The sequence below is a fragment of the Pogona vitticeps genome, chromosome 1 (assembly GCF_051106095.1).
Source record: "Pogona vitticeps strain Pit_001003342236 chromosome 1, PviZW2.1, whole genome shotgun sequence".
NCBI lineage: Eukaryota > Metazoa > Chordata > Lepidosauria > Squamata > Agamidae > Pogona > Pogona vitticeps.
In genome coordinates this window covers 305,881,976-305,905,078 of record NC_135783.1, presented here as the reverse complement: position 1 = coordinate 305,905,078, position 23,103 = coordinate 305,881,976, and the positions used below count along the sequence as shown (strand labels likewise).

The following is a 23,103-nucleotide window of genomic DNA, read 5'->3' as shown; positions in this document are numbered from 1 at the left end:
GACTGAAAAATAATTTTGTGCTATTCTGTTCAATGCAGTTATGCATAATGGGTTTCCCAATGATCCATGTTGCTTTCCAGTGCTGAATACAAAAGAATATAAGCTTTTGGACAATTTTGAGTGTATCTGAAAGAAAAGTAAGAAATACAACGGGAAAAAATTAAGGCTATCCATAAATGCATAATGTATCTAGGCTCTGTTTTCAAATGAAAGTTTAGAATTCTTATTGTTGGCTCAATTACTGATCAACAATAAATAGCCAACAGAAAATAACTTTTTTTTTCAAAATTGAAAATAACAGAATTTCTATAAAATTAACCTGTTACTAATTAATAGAGATCTTCCATCATCACATTTTGCTTCCTGTCTTCAAGCACTTGATTCATTGAAACAGGACTGTGTACCATATGGGACTATCCTTGAAGACAACTTGGACATTTCTGAAGATACATTGTTTAAGACAAATGAATGGATTGTTTTATGCCAATTCTGTACTACGTGTACTGATTACCAATACATTTTTATGCCCAATTCAAACAGCCGGTTTCAATTCTATAGTTGTGAAAATTTTGGTACAGTTTATTAGATGGCCCCCTTTATGAACTTACTGGTAACTTAAGATAATCACTGGAGGTCTTACTTGAGAAGTAGCATCTACAGAAGAACAAATCAAGGTTTTTCCTTAGTACTGTTATTTCCATTTAGAACCCAAAACATTGTTGCAGTCTTACCTACTAAGCAGTACATAAAGTAAAATACTCAGGGGATGTAGAAGACTTCCTACTGACTTCATGGCCTTGCTTTATTGGGCATATTGTCTTACAAACAGCTATGGGTTTTCTATAGTGCTTTTGTTCCTTCCGTGTTTTTTGCAAGAGGGTTACTCAGACTTTACTATCTATGGCAAAATATCAGACCTTTAGAATCTTTGGTGGGAATGAACCTCTGGCCTTGTCCAGTAATTGGAGGGAGAAAATAATGTCTATCCAGCCTGTACCATATTTCTTTCACTGTGGTATCTTGTTGATGCCAAAATTAAATGCATTGGTTTGGAAGTAAAGCAAGGCAGGGAGTCACTGTATTCAAATTAATTCAGTACTGCATGGTCTTATTTTCTCCCCTACAGTGAGGAGATGGGAGGGGGTGCTGGAAAGCCCAAGACTCTGTTTCCAGAATTTTAAGAAACAATTTCCTCTGAGCATCAAAGAAGTTAGAAGAATCATGTAAACTTTCTGAACATCATCCTCTGAATCTTGGAGCATACCACATATTTTCCACTTATTCAAACATGAGCAACAACAAGAGCCAATATTTTGTATCAAACAGTTATGCTTCCTAAGTTCCTAATTGCATCAAGATGTTTAGTATTTGCCCTTCGCGGCAAGTAAATATAGCAGAAGTCTTGTCACGCAAGCAGCTCAGCTTTCCACTTTGATAATGATAAGATTTGTACCGAAACTTAATTTCAAGCAGCAAATATATTCAGCAAAATTGAGTATTTCACAGAAAGTGCGGTTGGTGACATACTTCTGTGTGGGATATGATTGGAACAAGCAGTTACCTGACACATTACATGTTTTAATAACTTAAATATATACTAAGGACAACTATTTTCGTTCTTGTATGCAACTTAATACAGCTACAAAAATAATGTGATTGTATTTAAACCAATGACTTTTCATGAATCCTAGAATGACCACGCATGTCATTTCAAGGGCTGCTAGAACGCAATCCTCCTTTTGAATGGCTGTCCAAGTCTAATTTAAATGTAAAGAATCACAACCTTGAAGGTCCTGAAGAAGTATGTGAAATGGAAAAAATAAGTTAGGGAGAGAGGGAAAGGAGATTGGGAAACTGAGGAAGTCAAAGATCTTTGAAGTCAAGATAATGAAATCACAAAAAGTAGTAAAATCCATTTTGACTGAGAACATTTTGCTGTACTCCAAGAATTTTGTCTGGAGTGTTCCTCCATGATGTCCACCGTTAGTACATGAATAGCAGACTCAACAGGCATGCAGCTTACTTGGTCATGTGGAAGAATATTATTCTGATTCTATTTAAACTCCAGAAACCCTATGCTTTACTTTATACATATACATCAGAATAAGCGCTTTCATACAAATTAGTGTCTTCTTTTGCCCTTCCTTTTTAATAATGTGTAAGTAGCTACTTTAAAAGAGCCTCATAATAATGGAGGCACAGGTAGTACATATATCAGAAAAAACGTCCTGTTAGAGCAGTACCACAGTGGAACCAGTTACCTCAGGAATTGGTGAGTGCTCCAACACTGGAGGTATTCCAGAAAAACGTAGATAATCACCTGGCAGTATACTTTGATTGTATTCCTACATTGAGCAAGGGATTGGATTTGATGGCCTTGTAGGCCCCTTCCAACTTAGCCTTTCCATGAGTCTATGATTCTGTGATAAGCACAGAAAATAATTTCATTAGTGTAAGAAACTGAACTTGATCACTCAGGAAGGTTCTGCCTCTGCATCCCACTGGCTTTCTACAGGTCCCTGCCAAGGTTATGCAGCAGCCACAGTGTGAATCCCCTCCTCAGGGCATTGCCTAGAGCAGTGGTTCTTAACCTTTGTTACTCGGATGTTTTTGAACTGCAACTCCCAGAAACCCCAGCCAGCACAGCTGGTGGTGAAGGCTTCTGGGAGTTGCAGTCCAAAACTCCTGAGTAACCCAAGGTTAAGAACCAGTGGCCTAGAGTACACCGGAACCAAGAGAATGGAGACATCCAGAGGAATGGGAAAGCAGGAAAGGCGACAAAGCCAGCCAAGGGACTCTTACACAAAAAGATAAAAGGGAAGAGGAGGAAGAGATGGAGGCAGCTGGCAGAATGGAAGAGGAAAAGAGCAAGATATAATACTGTGTGGATGCTCCAAAGTGGAGTGGGGAAGATCTAGAACCCCCCCCCCAACATAGTGTATGCTGGCTATGCAGCTTTTAAAGGTAGTTCTCCCTCAGCTTCCTACCTTCCCAACTACCTAAAAGTGCTCAAATTAGAAGATAGTGAGAAGTGAAACAAAGCTGAGACCAGGCACAAAGTCACCCTAGAAATCAAGAAGAATCATCTGATTGACTAGGAGGACTTAACCCCAACCCAGCAATATTGTTTGCATCATGTGCAGCAGTTCAAACATTTGTGCCAGTTGGCTAAGGGCATTAGAACAGAAATGCTGAAGGTGTATAAGCCTTGACTATGGTTTAGATTGTGTGGGTAAGAGGTGTTGTGAGCAAGGTGGATTAAAATCGTATTTTTTCAAATAATAATAATAATAAATGGATCTTTTTTATTTAAATCAGTTTTTTAAAATTTAAATCAAATTAATATTAATGAAAGGCTCTTGGAAGAAGAAACTATCTGAAGATAGTTTTATATTTAAGATACATTTATAGTTCAAAGGTTATTCAGAATGAAATCAAACTTAGTTATGTAGCATGAAAATATATCTTTACATTTCTTTGGTAAACTAATTCAATTAATCCAAGTTATCCAAGCTGAGATAACATGCACTTTTTCACAGTTAAAAGAGTATGAAATGAACAAAGTTCAGGAAAAGCCCTTAATCCCATTGTTGTTCTGCTAATCTATGTACAGACAATGAACACATTGATGTATAAACAAATACAAGAATATTTACAGTGGGGTCTTGACTTGAGAACTTAATCCATATTGGAAGGCGGTTCTCAAGTCAAAAAGTTCTCAGGTCAAATCTGCATTTCCCATAGGAATGCATTGAGAACCATTTGATCCGTATCTGCTCTTTTCCGTCCATAGAAACTAATGGGAAGCTGCTATTCTGCCTTCGACCACTAGAGGGGGATATATTGTTTCTTTTTTTCTTAGGTCAAGAAAGGTTCAGGGAAGGCAGGGAAAATACAGTCCAGGCAGTACCAGGCAGTCTGAAGACTCCCAATCCACTCTCTAAACGCTGGGAGGAGTGAGGAAGCAGACAGGCACCCTTTTCACTGGCCAACAGTTAACTGAAAGTTCAAATTTTGCACTTTCCCTGCCTCCCACGTGGTTTTTTTTCAGTTCTTAACTCAAATCTAAGTATGTAAGTCAAGTCAATATTTTCCTATGAGAGTGGTTCTTAAGTCAAAATGTTCTTAACGCAAGCCGTTCTTAAGTCAAGACCCCACTGTATATTGTATGTTATTGTTTTAGTTAAATAAAACAATTTAAGTAGTCCTGCAGATATGAGTGATTAACCTATTAAACTAAAATCTGTTTTGATATAGCTGTTTTACTAATGTGACAGGTTATTATTCTAAATATGAAATCTTCATCTGGTTGCAAATATTAAAAATTATAATTACTAGCAAAAATGAGTCTTTACATTAAAATAATGATTTAAATCAAGTCTTATTGACTAGTGGTTTAAATTATGATTTAAATTGTGTTATAAGTCAAATCCACCCTGGTGGTGAGGTTAACTAATCTCCGAGCCCATAATTCCCTTATTCTCACAGGAAAACTGGATGGTGGAGAAGAAGCACAAATCTTTAGAATAAAGGTTTGTTGTCTGAATACTGATTCTAACCTTTCTTCAATATAATGAATTACTTTGGGGTGTTCTTTGGGGTCCTCATTCCTTTAGAACTAGTTTTTGAGCCTCAGAGAGATGAGATTTCCTTTGTGTGGTAGCGGCAAGATTCATAAGCATGTATGAAACATAAAATACAAATGAAGCCACATACATAATGCTGACACTCTTCAGGGAAGAGTGACATTTATGATCAATTATAAGCTGAACGACCTTTACCAGCAACAGTACGCAAAATATTTTAAAAAGCAGAACAGCCAATTTGCCACAATTGACTAATAAAGCCCTGGTGACCTTGGCTATAGCTTTCAGGCTGCATTTGTGTATCAGCAATCATACATGGTACACATTTTCTTCAATATGTCCATGCATACAGTAGCTCAACAAAAATCCATCCTGAGACAAACAGTGTAAACTAATATATATATTTAGTTTTGAATTCCCCTTGTTAAAGAACATGAAGCATGCTCAGCATGGATAAATGCTATCAAACCATGTTGTCATACAACACATTTTTGAGGCTATAAAGCAGTGTACAATTACAGGGCTTTAGAGATTTAGGATGGGTTTTTTTAAAGATTAAAAACCAAAATACTTGAGGCACATTAGGGTGCTCTTTAGAGCTCTTGTTAGAAGCTTATTGCTATCATTTCTAAAAAAGAGAGATCACATCATTTTGAAGAGCAACTGACTGAATTAAAATAACAGACTATTCACTTACTTCTCATTAAAAAGTTTCTGAGTCTTTAATCCTAGATACAAATACTTGAGAGTAAGTTCTACTAAACTCAACCAAACCTATGCACAGAACTATACAAGATCCATAGGGTCCCTTCCCGCTCTGCAGTTCTAAGATGATGATGATGATAATGACTGGGCTGTATTTGGTCTTGTACGTGGGGCTGTGCCACTCAGATTTTTAGACAGTTCTCTATTAGTCAGAAAACCCTAACATAAAAAGTACCATGAATGAATTTAAGAATTCTGTGTGGCTTTCCTTTAACTCAATAGGAAATAATTATATTATTGCCTTCCTAAAGAATGTTGTGGTTGTGGTGAGAAAATTATGCCTATTCACCTTTAACGGAGACATTTCCATAGGGGGGGAATTTTAATTGAACTATCCCACCCTGTCCCAGTTTCCCAAAACTAGATGGCTAACTGCATGAAAATCAAAAAAAGGAATATCCCAAGCCATTCAACAGTATCTCCATTCAAAACAGGTTACATGTAATCTCCTGACACAAGTGCTGAAACATGCAACGCAAACACGGATACGTATCTCCCAGTTTCCTTCTACTGATTGCTACGTAGAAATACAGTAACAGCAAGAATCAGAGTATGAGCCTTGCCCCTCACCCCACCACGTCCCAGTGTAAGGCTCTTCTCTGAGTTCTTAGTGTTGCATCAGTAACTTCGTGATAGTTTTATTGTATTGTCTTCTGAAGCAAGGTGTCTTAGTAACTCATCCAAACAGTTTTCTTTTTAATAAAACTGAATCTAACAGAATTTTAAACCACACAATAGGTTGAATAGTTTTTTCTTAAATACTACCATTCACACATACTTAAACATGTTTACTGTCTAGTGTCTTCATGGGCAGGTGTGCCTAAAATAGAAGAGAACTGGCTTTTTAGATATGCCTATCTAAAAATCTGAATTTCATCCACAAATAAAGGTCCTTAAGATCTTTTTCAGAATATGTCACTGGATAGGGATTGACAGGACAGACTGGAACAAGGCCTTCTCTGTAACAGGACTCAGTTACCAGTCTTCCCAATAAGATGTATTGTACCTGAGAATTTTTATGGTCTTCTCACTGCTAAGTGAGGACCTCTTGTTCACCCAAGCCTTTAAAATAGCTTATGCTTTATTATACTCTGGGCATCTCAGTTTGTAATCTCTGTTTTATTTATATTTCAGTTTTAGTAGCTGATACCATTTTACATTATATTCAATTATTGAATATTTTTGTTAGCGGCCTTGAGAACCTTTGTTACAGGATGTTATAAACAAATAGTAAATATATAGACAAATACATTCAGACTTATCCACCCCTTGCCAATCTCAGGCAAGGCATAACTTATGAGAGTATCAGAAGAGGGATTCCGATATCTGAACACCATCATTAAAAGCTCTACAGAACTTTATACACTCCTAGGGGGAAAATCAGAATGTGTACATCACAGCAGGCATTTATCCCAATTAACAGTTAATTCCAGAACTGAGCAAGACAATAATTTCCAATTTTATCAAAATTCATCTGTGTATCAAAGTATGTCTTTTCATTGTTGCAATGTTTCCAGGCAACATCAGCTTGTCTAATTGTACAAACTTTACTTCTATGTTCCACAAATATGAAAGTACTTCAGAGTTTGAAAATACCCCCGGAATTATAGTTATGGAAAATCTGTAGTCACAAATACTTAGAAAAGAATGAAAACTAAACATAAGTTGCAGGCAAATACTTAAGACAGAATCCAATCCTGAATATAGCAGCATAAAAACTACAAGATAATATAAAGGAACACTTTAAAAATATGGAATAAATCTCTGAAATGTAATTTACATGTAAAAAAAGCATTATAAGCTTAAGTAATATTTAGTTTCTAAGCATATTACTAATAACACACACACACACACAAATTCTTAAATAAAGTTCTCACCCAGACAAACCAGCCTTGTACTAGTTTACATTTATGGAGGGAAATCCATGATGATTGTCGTTGCTGGCTTCTGGAAATGAAGCCTGCTGCTGCACTGCTACATGATTGTTGTTGGTACCAAGTGTGTGTCGCGTAGTGTGAAGCATTGTTGTGATGAGTTGAGTGCATGTGTGTCTGTGTGTCTCTCTCATCTCCCTATATTTATAGTTATTTTAGTTATTGACCTTTCCCTGCCAAGTATAAACCATTATATCTCCAAGGACCTGGCGACCCAGAGCCTGGAGCAGCAAATTTTAACAGGAAATTCTATTGTTCCTGCAGTCTCTGTAACTCCAGGCATTTGTATCTCAAAATCTGGCAGACTGCTACCATGATGATAACGTCATTATTTTGACTAAATTTTTTTGCTTGGAGGACTAATACTCTGTCACACCAGAGTCCTGGAACACCAGAATATTGTAACACTAAGGTGATGGAATTACAAAGAGTGCAAATTATACGTACTACCTCCATGTTTACACTTTGCAGCATAAATACATTCAACTGTCAGGATTATTATGGTACAGTGAACTTGCTTGGCATGAGAGCTAGTTAACTGTTTTGCAATGACTATAGTAAACTATTGTTCAAGCCTCAATTGTAAAAGTGCTTTCAATTCCAGGGCTACATTTTCTACACTCTCTTTAATTTTTGTTAAAGATAAACTTTTACATATTGACAGGAGAGCATCTCACACTTCCCCCTGCTTCCTGCTCACACCCTGGATCACCTTATATCTCAGATACCAAGAGAAACCTGAAAAATCATTTTCCAAAGAAGCAAGATTTGGACAAAATAAAGACAATGATCTCTCAGGATGGCAACAGGGGCAGATGGAAGTTAAGAATAACTCCATTTAAAATAAAAAGAGAGAAGGAAGGAAGGAAGGAAGGAAGGAAGGAAGGAAGGAAGGAAGGAAGGAAGGAAGGAAGGAAGGAAGGAAGGAAGGAAGGAAGGAAGGAAGGAAGGAAGGAAGGAAGGAAGGAAATGTTTGGCAGTTTACAAGGATCTGCTAAGGAAAAGGAGCTTAGTTCATGGTTTATATGTCAGACAAGTAAAAATTCACATAATCTCTAGTTAACTGGCCAGCAATCTGGGAACTGCTAGAGAAAATAGTGTGAGAAATCCAAGATAACCTCCCATATGGGCATTTACAAATGTTTTCTTGGGTGGGCTGCTCTTCAAAACAAATATTCTTTACAGATAATTTTGGTTTGGGCATTAAAACTAACCTCAACATACTAACATCTCAAAACCTTGGGGGGAAAAGAGAAATGTCTGTACTACAACCATAAAGAAAAATAATAAAAATGTGGACTGCATAGTGACAGCAAGGACCACCACTTATAGGAAGGCTATGAAATGATCTAGCACCAATGAACTGGTGTTTTATCATCCAAATACTGGGATTTATATTTTTCCTATGTTGACTTTACGTCCAATTCCTGATTAAGAAAAAATCAAGGAAAAAAGCAGGATACATTTCAATATTTTCTTATGTTACTTAAAACCTCACGCTATGTAGCACTATTCTTACCGGGCTGGGGAGTCTAACCCTTTTCATAGCCACTATCTCCAAGTCAAAAAATCATCCCCTCCCCTCCCCTCCCCTCCCTCCATCCATCCAAATTAGTAAGTGGCAGAGCCACTACTCTGGGCAGCAAATCAGAAATGGACCTCTGACAAGTTGTATACTGGCATGGTGGAAGCATTTAACTACAAACAAGATATGGGAATGCCAAGGAGGACAACAAATTAATATTTGTCATATTATAAATAAAAAATAAATAAATAATGTAAGGGCCAGCTGTGTTGACATTGGGCCAGCTGACATTGTGCTCTATCTAAATGCCTCTACAACAGGGATGTTAGCAGTTACTGATGTATACCTTTGTCCTAGTCTTACTTTACACCAGTATAGTGGCTGTGTCCTTGGACTGACAGGGGCTCAGATCTAGCCTAGATCAGTTCTGCCCTTGCTTCACCCTTTTCTGATCCTTTTTTTTTTTTTTTTTTTTTTTGGGCTTTTCTACAGGCTGGTCTTAACCAGCATAACAGTTTTGTTGGCAGAGTCTTCTGCTGGCATATCTCTGGGATCAGGGCTGGTCCTGCCAGCCCAAGGACTTTTCTACCGGAATGTGGTGAGTTTTATCTGCACAAGAGGTTTTTTCCCATTCCAAACCTCTTACTGCTGGCACATTTTTTAGATAGAATTTCACAGTCACACCACAATCTCTAGGTTGAATTTCTAAGCTAAAAGCCTCCAAAGTATGCCTTATTCCACAGTGAAGATTATTCACTTGCTGATTATAGTAATACTTAGTAATATTCCATGTTATTTCTTCAGCATTACTATAAAGCTGGAAATTAGAATTTTCAAACAAAACAAAACAAAACCCACTCCAAACATAGTTATTCCATCTAGTCCCAGAGTATTACGGGTTGCTTAAAGTTACTTGTGAAACAGAAAAATGTGTATGTAAACATACACTAAACTTTTCACAGCTCAGTCCAAGGTATGTCTATCCAAAAATGAAAAACACTAGTTTACGAAACTTACTGCAAAGTTAGGAACCACAGGCTTCAAAATTAAAAAGCCACAAAACTTTATCTTGTAATAAATCTGAAATCTAAATGAAGCATCCACACCAGAATCAATGAACATGATTCTGCAGACTAAAACAACCAGAAAAATCTGCAGTAGCTGAACATGCCCTAAAACAAGCTGGACATGAAATTCTATTTCAAAATACTGAAATACTGGACAACACCAGCAATCATTATGTTAGACTGCACAGGGAAGCCATTGAAATCCACAAGCACCAGCAGAACTTCAACAAAAAAGAGGAAAGTTTGAAATTCAACAAAACTTGGCTCCCAGCTCTGAAAAATACAGCGTGCAAAAGGTCAACAAACTCTACCCAGCCACAAGGGCCAGGGTTCACTACACACAAAAGACCAGCTAATGACACCCATCAATCACCGTGACAGATAATCTCTTCTCCTTATCACAACAATACACCCACAACAAGACACACTAATCACCCATCTCCAGAAAAGGACAAAAGCCTATCTCGCAGCCATAAATACTCCACTCCCAAGCAAACTACACCAGAGCACAGAATGCTGTCCTCTGAAGATGCCGGCCACAGAGACAGGCGAAACATCAGGAAGAACAACCTTCAGAACATGGCCAAAGAGCCTGAAAAACCCACAACAACCATTAGATCCCGGCCATGAAAGCCTTCACAAATAGAATCTGAAATCACTTTTAAAGTGCCACAACACTTTGTGTTGTTTTTACATGTTGTAGCCTCACTGAGTATCTTGCTGTGACCCTAATGAATAGTTCTATAGTTAATTATTGCTAATTAAGAACTTATTCACAGATGTAAGGTGCCAGGACTATTATTCTTAAATCCTCAACACTGCTAATTCTTTGGTGTTTGCACTAACACATTTTGCCCTTGCCATTTTGTCAATCAAATCCATTTGGATTTCTTAACTGGTTACTTTAGGCTTTACTTAATTTGAATAATAATAAATTGATAATAAATTACAGCAGTTTTAAATTCCAACCCTATAGGATAACTGTTATTAAAACAGATATCCTATGACACAATAAATGTGTCTCTGGGAACCTTACTTCCTCTGAGATACTCCTGGTCCCCTTCCCAAATTTTTCAGTTTTCTGAAAAAGAGGTTAACCTGTAACTCTAATACTTTGGCGAATTAAAGGAAAATTGTACACCAATATTCTATCCAACTGTTCACCAAGTAGTAAACCTGCTTCCAACTTCCGGTGTTTAGAGACCCAGAAAGCCACTGGTATAACACTTCTTTTCAGTATGTTTTATTCTGTTAATATTTAAAACAATTTAAACACTTTATATATATTTTGCCTTCTGCATGTAGGTTCTAGATGTTCTATGCTTACACTTTCTCATGCCCTTAAACTCTTTCAGCCTACAGTTTCTAGATATGGGTCTGGATATGGAAGAAGATAATCACTATTAAACTGCACATACAATATATACCATTGCTGTCACTGTCTATCTGGCCACAAACACATACACACAGAAACACAGAGAAACAAATAAAATTAACTAAGAAGCTACACTTAAAGCTACATTTTCCCTACAAGGAAAAAAGAAGAGATGTTCAACTGACCTCTAGTGGGCAATATAAAAAATGCACTTCTATAAAAATGGAGTGATATCAATGATTGGAGATACCTAGTTTGGTGTAATGGACAAAGTGTTAACACTTAGGCAAAGGACTCCAATCGCCACTTGACCATGGAAACTGAGGGTGTAGCACTGGTAAAGCCACTCCTTAAATGTCTCACATACTTTGAAAACCCCGTTAGGACCACCAAGTGTGATTTGCTGGCACATATCAACTACATCAGTGGTTGGGAACCTTTGGCCTTGAAGATGTTGTTGGATTCATGAATCTCAGCCAGTATCCCCAACCATTATGATAGGTAACGGAAGCTACAGTCTAATCATAGGTTCGTGACTCACATTACAAAGCTTGTCTTAAAGGTCCTGAAAATGAAAGCATAGTCATTTGCATTCTGCTGAGTTTGACAAATACGCTGTTTGCTTTTTCATTCAGTTACACACCCTTCCATTAACCATGCAAGGATATATGCATAAAGCCATGGAGCACATGTCCATAGACACCACTTTCTACAACATGGGTGGTGGAAATATTTCACAAAAAGGGGCAGTACAAAAGAGGATTACACATTCATTTATAACATCTGTTTTAATATTAGAGGGAGTCAGGGTATTCAATTATTTTGTACTGTTGAGACAGTATAATAGCGATATCGCTCCCTTTAATGTCCACACTGGTTTATTATATCCTGTCTTCTTCTTGATCAAACAAGTGTCCAGTTTTTGAAGCAATACAAAACCCAGTCTGGTAACAGTTGGATGAGTTTATAGAACAGGGGTAAAAACGACCCTTTCAAACCAGTTCAAATTCTTGGAGGTGGGGAGATTTTATTCAGAATAAAAGGAACCAAATTGCTAGCCAGGAAAAGCACACTCAAAGTAAGGAATGTAATGTAAATTGATATTGCTCATAATTCTTCAGGAATTTGGATCACTTCATTCATTTCAGGAGTGTGATCTTCTTCCCAGAAACTTACAACCCATTACACCTTTTGCAGGGAGCGGAGATGTATGTGTGCACTGGGCTTTGTTACTAGACTTATTAACTAGATTAAAGTCAAGACAGATTTTGAAGATAAACATACTTGTAAAAGAAAAGATGTAAAAATAACTACAAACAGCATATCAACTTACATAATCATTCAGAAGAATTTTCTATATATGGGTTTAATGAGCATAAATACTTACCTTCAACTTTTCAACTTCATCTTTGTGCTCTCTCTTTAACTGCAGAATAGCAGCCTGATACTCTGTTAAAAAAGAAAAAAGGAAACATTTATCAAATCAATGGGAGAGAAGTTCCTCAAGTAATTACTGTACATTCTATGGCTGCCGTGCACTAAGGTTGGTAACAAAAAAGAAACTGTAAATCAAGTGACAGCACTGCTAGTTGCAGCATCCTGATGTACATTCAAATAGACTCTGGATTAGGCTCATAAATGCTCCTATGCATCATTATTTATCCATTTTTCTAACTTATTTTGTATTCTTGACTTCTGCAGTGACAGAAACACTTATTTCCTTTTCTCCATAACTTGTGCTGATTTGAGTACATTCAATGAATGAAAAGCAGATACAATGATTTCCCTTCCTTTGTCTTAGCAATGACCAATTTCTTCCCGTGGAAGAATGTGGTCACTGAATGAGTATGATTCATTAGGGTATGTCAGGCACTATAGTGGAGTGGGATTTATTGTGCATGTGTGTGTTGGATGTTTGTGTTATACATAGATTACTGTTGGTAGCAGCCTGCTCCATATGAATATTCAACTAGAGGAGGAGGAAGCAGGACTGTCTGATGTCAGCACGTCAACAGCCATATACCTCAACATCCACAATCAGAATGTTAAGCAGGGGTGGGGACTTGTGAGTCACGACTTGCTGTCAAGTCAGACTTAATTCGCATCAGCAAGTTGACTTGGACTTGACTTGAGTGTTTTTTGGGAAGACTCGGACTCGACTTGGACCCATGTTTCTGAGTCATGTTTTCAAGTCTCTAATGGGGATGGGTCTCCCTACCTGCTCCTGTCACCATTGCTGCCCTCCTCAGAAGCAGCAGGTCTGTCTTCCCTTCCAGGAGCTGGCTGCTGCTTCCGTGCACGCACCCGCTACCTAGCTGGTAGGTTGGTGCATGCACAGAGGCAGGGGATGGTTCCGGGAAGGGAAATCAGCCCATTGTCTCTGCATATGCACATGTGCCCACCTGGCTTCCCTTCCAGGCTTGCTTTCTCTGCACCCTGAGTGGCAGAGCAAATAATTTGAGACTTGGGACTCAGACTCAAAGACTTGCGAACATCCATTGATGTTAAGTAGGATGCTACATGGATTGCCCAAGGACACACAACTGTATGCACATATATCAGAGTGGGCAAAGAAATTCCTGCATGCGATATGCAGCCATATGCAGCCCTCCAGGCCTTCTATAGCCTCAGCACCATCACCTCCAAAAAGTTGTCTTTTTGTCTCTTTCCTTTTTCCCTCTTATTTTCAACTCATCTCTTTTAGGTGTACAGGGCCCTTTACAAAAAATGAAGCTGACCATGTTGAGGTGAAATGAGCAGAGAGACAAAATTAAAAATGGCCTGCACAGTTTAGCAGCTTTCTGCTTCTTCCTACTGCTGCTGTTGTGTTGTTTACAAACTGCCTACCAATACTCTGGGCGCCACATTAGAAACCAAATGAGCCAACAGTTTACAGTTAAGAATATACCAAAAGAGAAAAGGGGACAGAGAAGGAAATGACTATTGAATGGTTATTAAATATAAAGATGTGTCACTTGTGATCAAGACCATCCATATTATTGTATTTCTGTTCACCACATATGACTGTGAAAGCTGGACGGTAAAGAAAGTGGACAGGGAAAAAAATGATTGTTTGAAATGTGGTGCTGGAGGAGAACTTTGTGGATACCCTGGACTGCCAAATATATGAACAAGTGGATCCTAGATCAAATCTACCCTGAACTATCTCTGGCGGCAAACTGTTGAAACCGTTCTACTTTGGGCACATCAGGAGAAGGTGGGATTCTCTGGAAAAGACAGTAATTCTGGGAAAGGTGGAAGGCAGCAGGAAAAGAAGACAACCCAATAGGAGGTGGACTGAGTCCCTAAAGGAAGCTACAGGCTTGAGTTTGCAACAGCTGAGCAGGGCTCTTGAGGACAGGACATTCTGGAGATCATAGGGTTGCCGTAAGTTAGAGGCAATTCGACAGCACACAACAACAACCCTAAATCCAGTTCTGGGCTAGGTGATTCCAAAATCTTCCCACCTACGTTATGCAAACAAGATGTAGAGAGTGTGGGAGTCAGAAAATTAGTGTATGACTAGAAGGGTCACATAAGGTGAGCCTACATTATGAAGGTAAAATTTTCTCAAAGTATATTTCTCTGAAACCCACCTCATTTATTCTCATTATTGTTTTGCTTAGGCTGAGAGAATTTGTTCTCTCCCCAAACTAAAATTCATACAGTACTTGTTTTTTGTTCATTTCTCGTAATGTGTGATGCTACCTGTTTATGGATTTTATACATTTTATCTAATTTATAAATTTCCACTGCTGACTAAAGTGTGCACCTCTCTATTTTTCTCAGTTGTACACATGTCAGCCATTCACATTTTCCAGTTTTATTGGCTGGGAGATAGGCAGGATAGAATAAATAAACAAAAATAATAATTTGCTAATCCTTTCATGCACACTTTATTTTTCCACGATACCCAATAAACCTTGCAATCATGTGTGTTCTGAAGGCAAAGCATATTTCTTCTTGCAGTAATTCTTCAGAGATGCAAGAACACTACTTTTGTTGAGATTAATGAATCCAGTAATATTAATTTCCAGTTTGAGACTAGGGATCTCTTGAAACAACTGATGAAGAAATTGACTGATTAAAGCTGATTAGAGGGCTCAGGCCCTGGAGCAGTTCTAAAAACAGGGCCCCCTTTTAAAATGAGGATTACACAGTAGAGCAGGCTTGTCCAACCTGCGGCCCGAGGGCCGCATGCGGCCCAGGTCAGCTCATCATGCGGCCCAGTGCAATTTTTTATTTTTAAAGAAATTCCAAAGTTTCAAGTTACACTGCCGGCGCATGCGGCCGGAATGTGGCCGGGGCATGTCACAACAGTAGAGGGGGAGAGAGGGAAGGAAGGAGGGGGAGGGGAGGGGGGAGAGGACAGGGGGGCTGCATGGACCCCCTCCTGGCCCCATAAAGCCGCCGGAGTCGAAGCTGGCAGCCTCTGCTGTCTGAGATCGCAGCTGCCAGTAAGTGCGCTTGGAGCAGGGCTGCGGAGGACGGCTAGGACTGCCCCCCATGCGGCCCAAACCAAATGTATGTGTGGCCCAAACCAAATTTTCATCTTCTAATGTGGCCCAGGGAAGGTGAAAGGTTGGACACCCCTGCAGTAGAGCATGAATAATATTACTTTGCTATAGCAAATATGAGGAAACAATGGATAGATGTAGCACATGAAAAGCTAACAACAACATTATCCTCCATGGACAGAAGCTTTGTTGAGGCAGAGGGGTTTAGGTGCTTCAGTGAGGTTAAGAACTATGTTGGTGGTAGTGTTGCTACCTGAAGAGTATCCCAAGCTAGACAGGTCTCAGATGAGAAGCCGGACCAACTGGGTCCACAAACCCTCAATTATGATTGGTTGTTGACTGGGTCACTAAGTATTGCCTCAGATGCTATAGGCTCTGGACATCTGGTGACAAATGGGCTACAAGGCTCATCAGACCCTGTTGAAGAACCAGGACAGACGGCTGCAAAAAAGTTACTGGAACAGTGTAAATGCAAAACTTAGATGCCCCCTGAAAATCAAGAAATTATAAAATGTTATTACGAGGCAATCCCAACAGCCTGCGGTTTTAAAAAAAAGAATGATGGAAATTTGGAAAAGGGAAACACCCAACTACGTAGTGACATTACTGAACAAAGATTAATGGACCAGAGAAGGTGTATCATCTGGAGTAAAGTGTTTTCAGAACTGGAATTGCAAGAACTAGAAAAGGCGGCAAAAGGTAAATCAACACAACTGAAACTATTAAGAGGCAAGTAAAGACTGTGAAAAACTGGACTGTATCTGGTCCAGATGAGCTGCACAGATTTTGGTTAAAGCATTTAACAAGTCTCCAACAACTGTAACAGCTAATTTAATCACTTACTTCAAAGCTCTACAACTGAAGATAGGATGATAACAGGCCGCACATTTCTGATAATAAAAGATCATCAGAAGGGCAATGAACCCAGTAATTATTGACCAATTACATGCCTTTCAACAATGTTCAGGCTCCTCACAGGAGTACTTGTAAGATCAACATATAATTATTCAATTGAAAATTCCCTATACCCAAAGGAACAGAAAGGGGATTTTTAAAAGTTAGGAGGCATGAAAGATCAGCTGCTTATTGATAAAATTATACTAAAGAATGCAAAAAGACAAAAAACCCAAATCTTAACATTGCCTATATGAAATATAAAAAGGCACGTGACTCATTGCAACACAGCTGGATTAACACCTGCCTAAACATTTCTGGGATTAGTAAAAACATTCGGAAGTTCCTCAAGAAAAACATGGAAAACTGTCTTCACCTATGGTGAAAAAATTGGGGAAGTTAGCATCAAAACAGGAATATTTCAAGGGGATTCTTTGTCACCACTGGTGTTTAATATCTCACTAATTTCCATGTCAATAATTTTAAATAAGATTAGATTGAACTACCATATTTCAGATCAAGCAGGAAAAATCAATGATCTATATGCAAAAAGTTCCACTGAGATAGAAACACTGCTAAACACAGTGTGAATATTTAGTGAAGCTATTCAAATAAAATTTGGAATTGACAGATTTGCAACTCTGTCTATCCAACGTGGCAAGTTTCAAAAACTAGATGGAATAGTTTAAAAATGGCAATATTATAACATCACTCTCAAGTGATGAAAATTATAAGTACCTTGGAATAGCAGAAGCAGATAACATAGAGCACACAAAAGTTAAAGAACTGACAGAAAGGGAATATATCAAAAGACTGTGGAAAATCTTAAAATCAAAATTAAATGGTGGAAATACAATCAAAGTCATAAACACATGGACTGTTCCAGTAATTAGATATCCAGCTGGAATAATAGATTGGACCAAAAATGAATCAGAAGAACTTGATTGAAAAACATGAGAACTACCGTACATGAAAAACGTGTATCAAGTTCTATATCCAAAAAGTGATGTGGACAGATTATATTTACCACGAAAAATTGGAAGTTGTGGATTACTGCAAATACAGCAGGTAGTAGAGGAGGAAAAAAGAAGCCTAAATGATTATATGAATACGAATAGAAACAAATTACTTAAAGCAGGGGGAAATTGACAATATTTTGAGAAAAACAGAAAGAAAGGCTCAATATAAGAAAACAATTTGAAAACAAATTAAACAACTGGAAAAATAAACCATTACATGGACAACACCAGTTAAATATTGATGGAAAGCATGATCATAATTCAACATGGGCATGGCTAAAACTGGGGACCCTTAAGAAAGAAACCAAAGGCTTGATTTTTGCTGCACAAGAACATGCACTATAAACCAATGTGATGAAAGCTAAGATTCAAGGAATCAGCACTAACAGCTAATGTTGACTCTGCCAAGACAAAGATGGAGCTGTGTCTCACCTCATCAGTAAATGTCCAAAGATTGCACAGATTACCAAAGACATGATAGAGTGACAAAATTAGTGCACTGGTCATTATGCAAAAAACATAACTTGCCAGCCTCCTAAAACCCACAGGAACATCAGATAGGGAAAGTGTCAGAAAATGACAACATCAAGGTCTTGTGGGACTTCCAGATCCAAACTGATAGACACCCTGAATATAAAACACCAGACATAATAGTGATAGAACAAAGAAATATCTGGATCATTGATATTGCACTTTCAGGGGATGCCAGAGGTGAAAATAAAAAATTTAAAAAACTAACAAAGTGCAGAGACCTGGCAATCAAAACATCTCGCTTGTGGATGAAACACACTTCAATGGTCCCCATAGTAATGAGTCAGGAGTTTGAGCAGGCAGTGAGTAGAGCCAAATCTACTGAGATGAGTATTAATAAACTCCAAGACCAAGTTCTAGGAATAACACAGGAGATGAAAATTGTTAAACATAAAGTTAAGGAAGTGGAAGACAGGGCAGAAGCAAATCAGACTAGGATAAACATGCTGGATTAGAGAATCAGTGAAACAAACAAAAGCTGATTTATCTGGAAGACAGTTTTACATGGTCCAATACTAAAATAATGAATTTTCAATTGCAACATGGACAAGACCTTTAAAAAGAGTTTATAATGTGGGTTAATTCCATAATGGGCACACAACACTTGAACAGGACATTGGTAATCCTAAAAGCCCAAGGACAAGACCAGTGGTGGTGAAGTTTTTCAATTATACAAAGAAAGAACAATTCTTGAAAGAAATTAAACAAAAACAAGATCAGCTGATCTACAGGGGCAGTAAGCTGCAGATTTCCCAAGCATTAAGCAGTGACTCTTTGAATTGGAGAAAATCTATGAAGCCTGTTACAGCAGTATTGATCAAAAATAATCTCAGACACCAATGGGGGCATCCTGTTTTTTGAAAATTTGGAAAGACCAGGTTGTGTTTAAAAACTACTCATGTGAAGAAGGTAAAGATCTGCTGAAGGTGTGGAAACTCTGGCAGGAAGAAGAGGGAGGTCAGGAGGTAACTCTGACTTCAAGCAAAAATAATAATAATAGAAGGTTGATGGAGAAAGGACCAGATTCCTGAATGGCTGGAAGATGGATCAATTTGTTTCTACCCCTCCCAAATCTTTCTTTCTTTTATTTATTTTTATTTATTTTTTACTTTTTCTTTTTTCTAGTTTTTAGTACTGGCTATACTAATTATATTAATAATAGATAGCAACAGCAATAATAATAAAACTATTATTAATTCTGGATTTTAATTGTTTGTTTAATTATACTTATAAAGGTAAAGGTAAAGGTTCCCCTTGACAATTTTTGTCCAGTCGTGTTCGACTCTAGGGGGCGGTGCTCATCCCCGTTTCCAAGCCATAGAGCCAGCGTTTTGTCCGAAGACAATCTTCCGTGGTCACATGGCCAGTGCGACTTAGACACGGAACGCTGTTACCTTCCCACCGAGGTGGTCCCTATTTATCTACTTGCATTTGCATGCTTTCGAACCGCTAGGTTGGCGGGAGCTGGGACTTATACTTATAATTATACTTATAATTATACTTATAATTACAAGGGAGAGAGAGGCTAGAGAAGGGGGTTTCAGTGTTATTAAATATTAAGAAGAAATGCAAATTTTCACTAAAAAGAGCAGAGGCAAGGTTCTGGTTGTGGTTCTGATGAAGCATGGTGGTGTTCCCCCCCCCACCTTTTGGCCTCGCTAGTAGTTATGATGGGGGAATATGGTGGGGTGTGAAAAATGATAAATGTTCAGCGGTTGGTCAGAGGTAGAGAGTTATATGTTTGGGTTATATTGATTTTAATTTTTACTGTAATTTTGTTTGGTTTTGGGGGGATGGATTGCACACGGGAGGAGAGACTTTGTACAGAAATGGGCAAGAGAATAAGACTAGCTACTTTAAACGTGAAAGGCCTGGGATCGATAGTGAAAAGAAGAAGAATAGAAACATTAGTGAAAGAAAAAAATGGGCATGGTCTTTTTGTAAAAGACTCATCAATCAGAAGATGGAGTTAACGAACTTAAGATGAATAATATAGACACCTCTGGGTAAAACTTTGGAACATCTAAATCTAGAGGTGTGGCAATCATAATTTTTTAAAATTGTAAATTTACAGTGAAACAGGTAGTAAAAGATTGTAATGGTAGATTTATAATAATACAGGGTAAAATGGGTTTGGAAGAATATACTGTGGCGTCTTGGAGGGCACTTGTTAGTTTCTGACAGCCATCAAAACTTGAGTATCTTATTGTCTCCTTGCAACATGTATTACCTACCTCTAAATTTCAATCCTTTCTGTCATCTTTAACTAAGTCTGCACCTGAGTTTAAAGTGACAGTTCATATGAGCGGTGGAAGCTCAGTACAAGTACATCCATCCCCTGGCAAGAGGTAGCAGCCAAGAGGTATGAGTCTGGGTGGTTGTGTTCCTTTCACCACTAACTATTTTCATGGCTGTCCTCATGTTTGTAAGCAAGAGTGAAAGAGTGAGCAAGACAGAGTGCAAGAACATGTCCCCCCAACCCTAGTGGCCTGAGGATCTGGAATATTTTTTTCCATTTGTACCACTAAAAACACAGCCTTTGATCATGGGAACTGTAAGGAGGGGTTCAGCTTAGACCGTTTATGACTTCATAAACAACATGCAGTAGCAATTTCATAAATTGTTGATAAACTCATCTAGTAGGAAACAGACCTTTCTAATGTTTCAATTCATAAGTACTTGCTTGCTTACCTGAGGTAAGCATGCAAGTATTAGATTTATCACATCCAAGCAACCAGATATAATTACTCTAATAATCATCATGTGTCATTAAGTGAATTCTGATTTATGATGACCTTTTCAAGGTTTTCCAGGTAGACAATATTCAGAAGTGCTTTACCGTTCCCTTCTTCTGAAGGCACCCTGGAACTGTGTAACTTGCTCAAGGCTACGCAGGCTGGTTCTTCTCTCAGGAGGCATAGCGGGCAATTAAATTCCCAACCTCTGGCTCAACAGCCAGAAATCTAACTCACTGAGTTATCCAACCAGCTTATAAATCTAATAATCATGCATAAATCTTTAGTCACGAAACAATAAAGAGGGCATCACAGAAGAAAGAAAGGCAGCCACACAGCATTTTCCATAATGAAACCTGAAATGTACAATTTGTCCTTTAAAAAGACACAAAAATGTTGAATATTTTCAATATAATAAATTTTCAGTGTAATAATCTTAATATTGCTTTCCACCACAACTGAGTCCAGAAAGTATAGGTAAAATGTTATCTTTTTCTCATTTGCTTTTTTAACCACTTGAGCATTATATATTATAGGAAACATCTTATGTTTTATTTTAAAAGGTGTGTTCTAGGTCTGTACATGTTGTCACAAAGGTCATATTAACATTGTATTTGATTAACGATCACATTTTTCCTACACATGGCCTCCACCCAGAAACCCCACAAGATTATCAACACTTGATTAACAGCACAAGATCAGCAACACTCGTTTGAACCAAAAGGACAAGTAAACTAGATATATCAATCTCTTGCAAAGGAAAACGAAGCAAAACAAAACAAAAATCAAGAAACTAAGGGCTGGATAGAGCTGTTCTTTGGTGAACAGAATCCACCTGTACTTGTGGAAGAGGCTAAAATCTAGCACAGGTCCCTCTGAAGAAAGTGAGAGATTATCTTCCTGGATTTTGTTTCTGGTAGGTACTTGCACAGAATTCATCTACTGTAATACTAAGCATAATGTATTGTATCAAATCAGCTGTTTGTGATTTAGTGGTGTACTCATCTGTTACCTGGTGGCACTTTCTTCATTACACTACAGGCCTGATTTTAGCTTTCCTGCACCACTTGCCTGCTTCTTTTTAACTCATTGATGCTGCCTTCTCCACTCCTGGATGAAGTGCTCAGCATCCAAAAAGTACCCTGCAGATAACTGAGACAGCCTCCCATATCAGACTCCTACTTAACAGCTGGCTGGATAGAGCAGTGGTATAGATACTTCGCTGCGGAGCCAGAAGTTGAGTTTGATTCCACACTGTAGTTCCTGGGAGAAGGGCCAGCTTGTGTAGCCTTGGGCAAGCTACACAGTCTCAGAGCTGCCCCCAGAAGAAGGGAATGGTAAACCACTTCTGAGTATACTCTACATAGGAAACCCTGAAAAGTGTTGCCAATGGTCAGAATTGACTCGATGGCACATATTATTATTAATAATAGCACTTTGTGTTTTTCTCTCACACAGTGTCAGAATAAAAGTGTGTGATTGAGTGAGGAACAAGATAAATTTGAATGAGCATCAAATTTACTATTGAATGCTTCTCTTACTTCTAGCATGGAGCAAAATATCCAGGCATAAATTAGTGAGAAGTGTGTATGTCATAACATTCAGGACACAAGTTCTAGGAGTCTGGGACCACAGACAACACTGGCCTTTGGTGGAGGGCAATTAATCTTTTTCTCACTAGATGCATTTTCCAGATTGCAATTGAATTGAAATGGATTTCAGTAACCACAATAGTTTCAAGATAGTGACCAAAAACCACATTGAGTGAGATCTTTATTCTTGTTGCAAAGCTTGCTCGAAAATTAAAAGAATAAATGAAACAACGGTTCTGCACAAGGCTGATTATAAAGGAGTTGGAAAAATTGTTTTGACATAGCATTTAATTAATTATATATCAATAGAAGTATAGTTTAAGAGGATAGTCAACTCCCTCTTCTCCCTGATGTTTGTCAAAGAGCTAAAACAGAAAGCTTGTGAGGCAGGCTGGAGGAAAAACAAATAGATACCACAGTGTTATTTGTTATATTAGCTTCTGCTGGCAAACAGGTCACTACAAAAACGGCAAAAGAACAGAAGATTTCCTGGATGGAAACACCAAATATAAATGCTGCACAACAGGACAGAATGTACAATTCACAAGACACCGATGATGTAT

General features: G+C 38.1%; 1 protein-coding gene across 2 annotated transcripts in view; it reads right to left on the bottom strand.

Moving 5' to 3' along the window:
• The window catches only part of FMN1 (formin 1), a 240,870-nt gene that overhangs the window by 119,454 nt on the left and 98,313 nt on the right, over positions 1–23,103 (bottom strand). For both annotated transcript variants that reach the window (XM_020806176.3, XM_020806175.3), the window contains exon 3: positions 12,640–12,701. In XM_020806176.3, the coding sequence (XP_020661835.3) occupies positions 12,640–12,701 (62 nt within the window). The remainder of the gene's footprint in view (positions 1–12,639; positions 12,702–23,103) is intronic.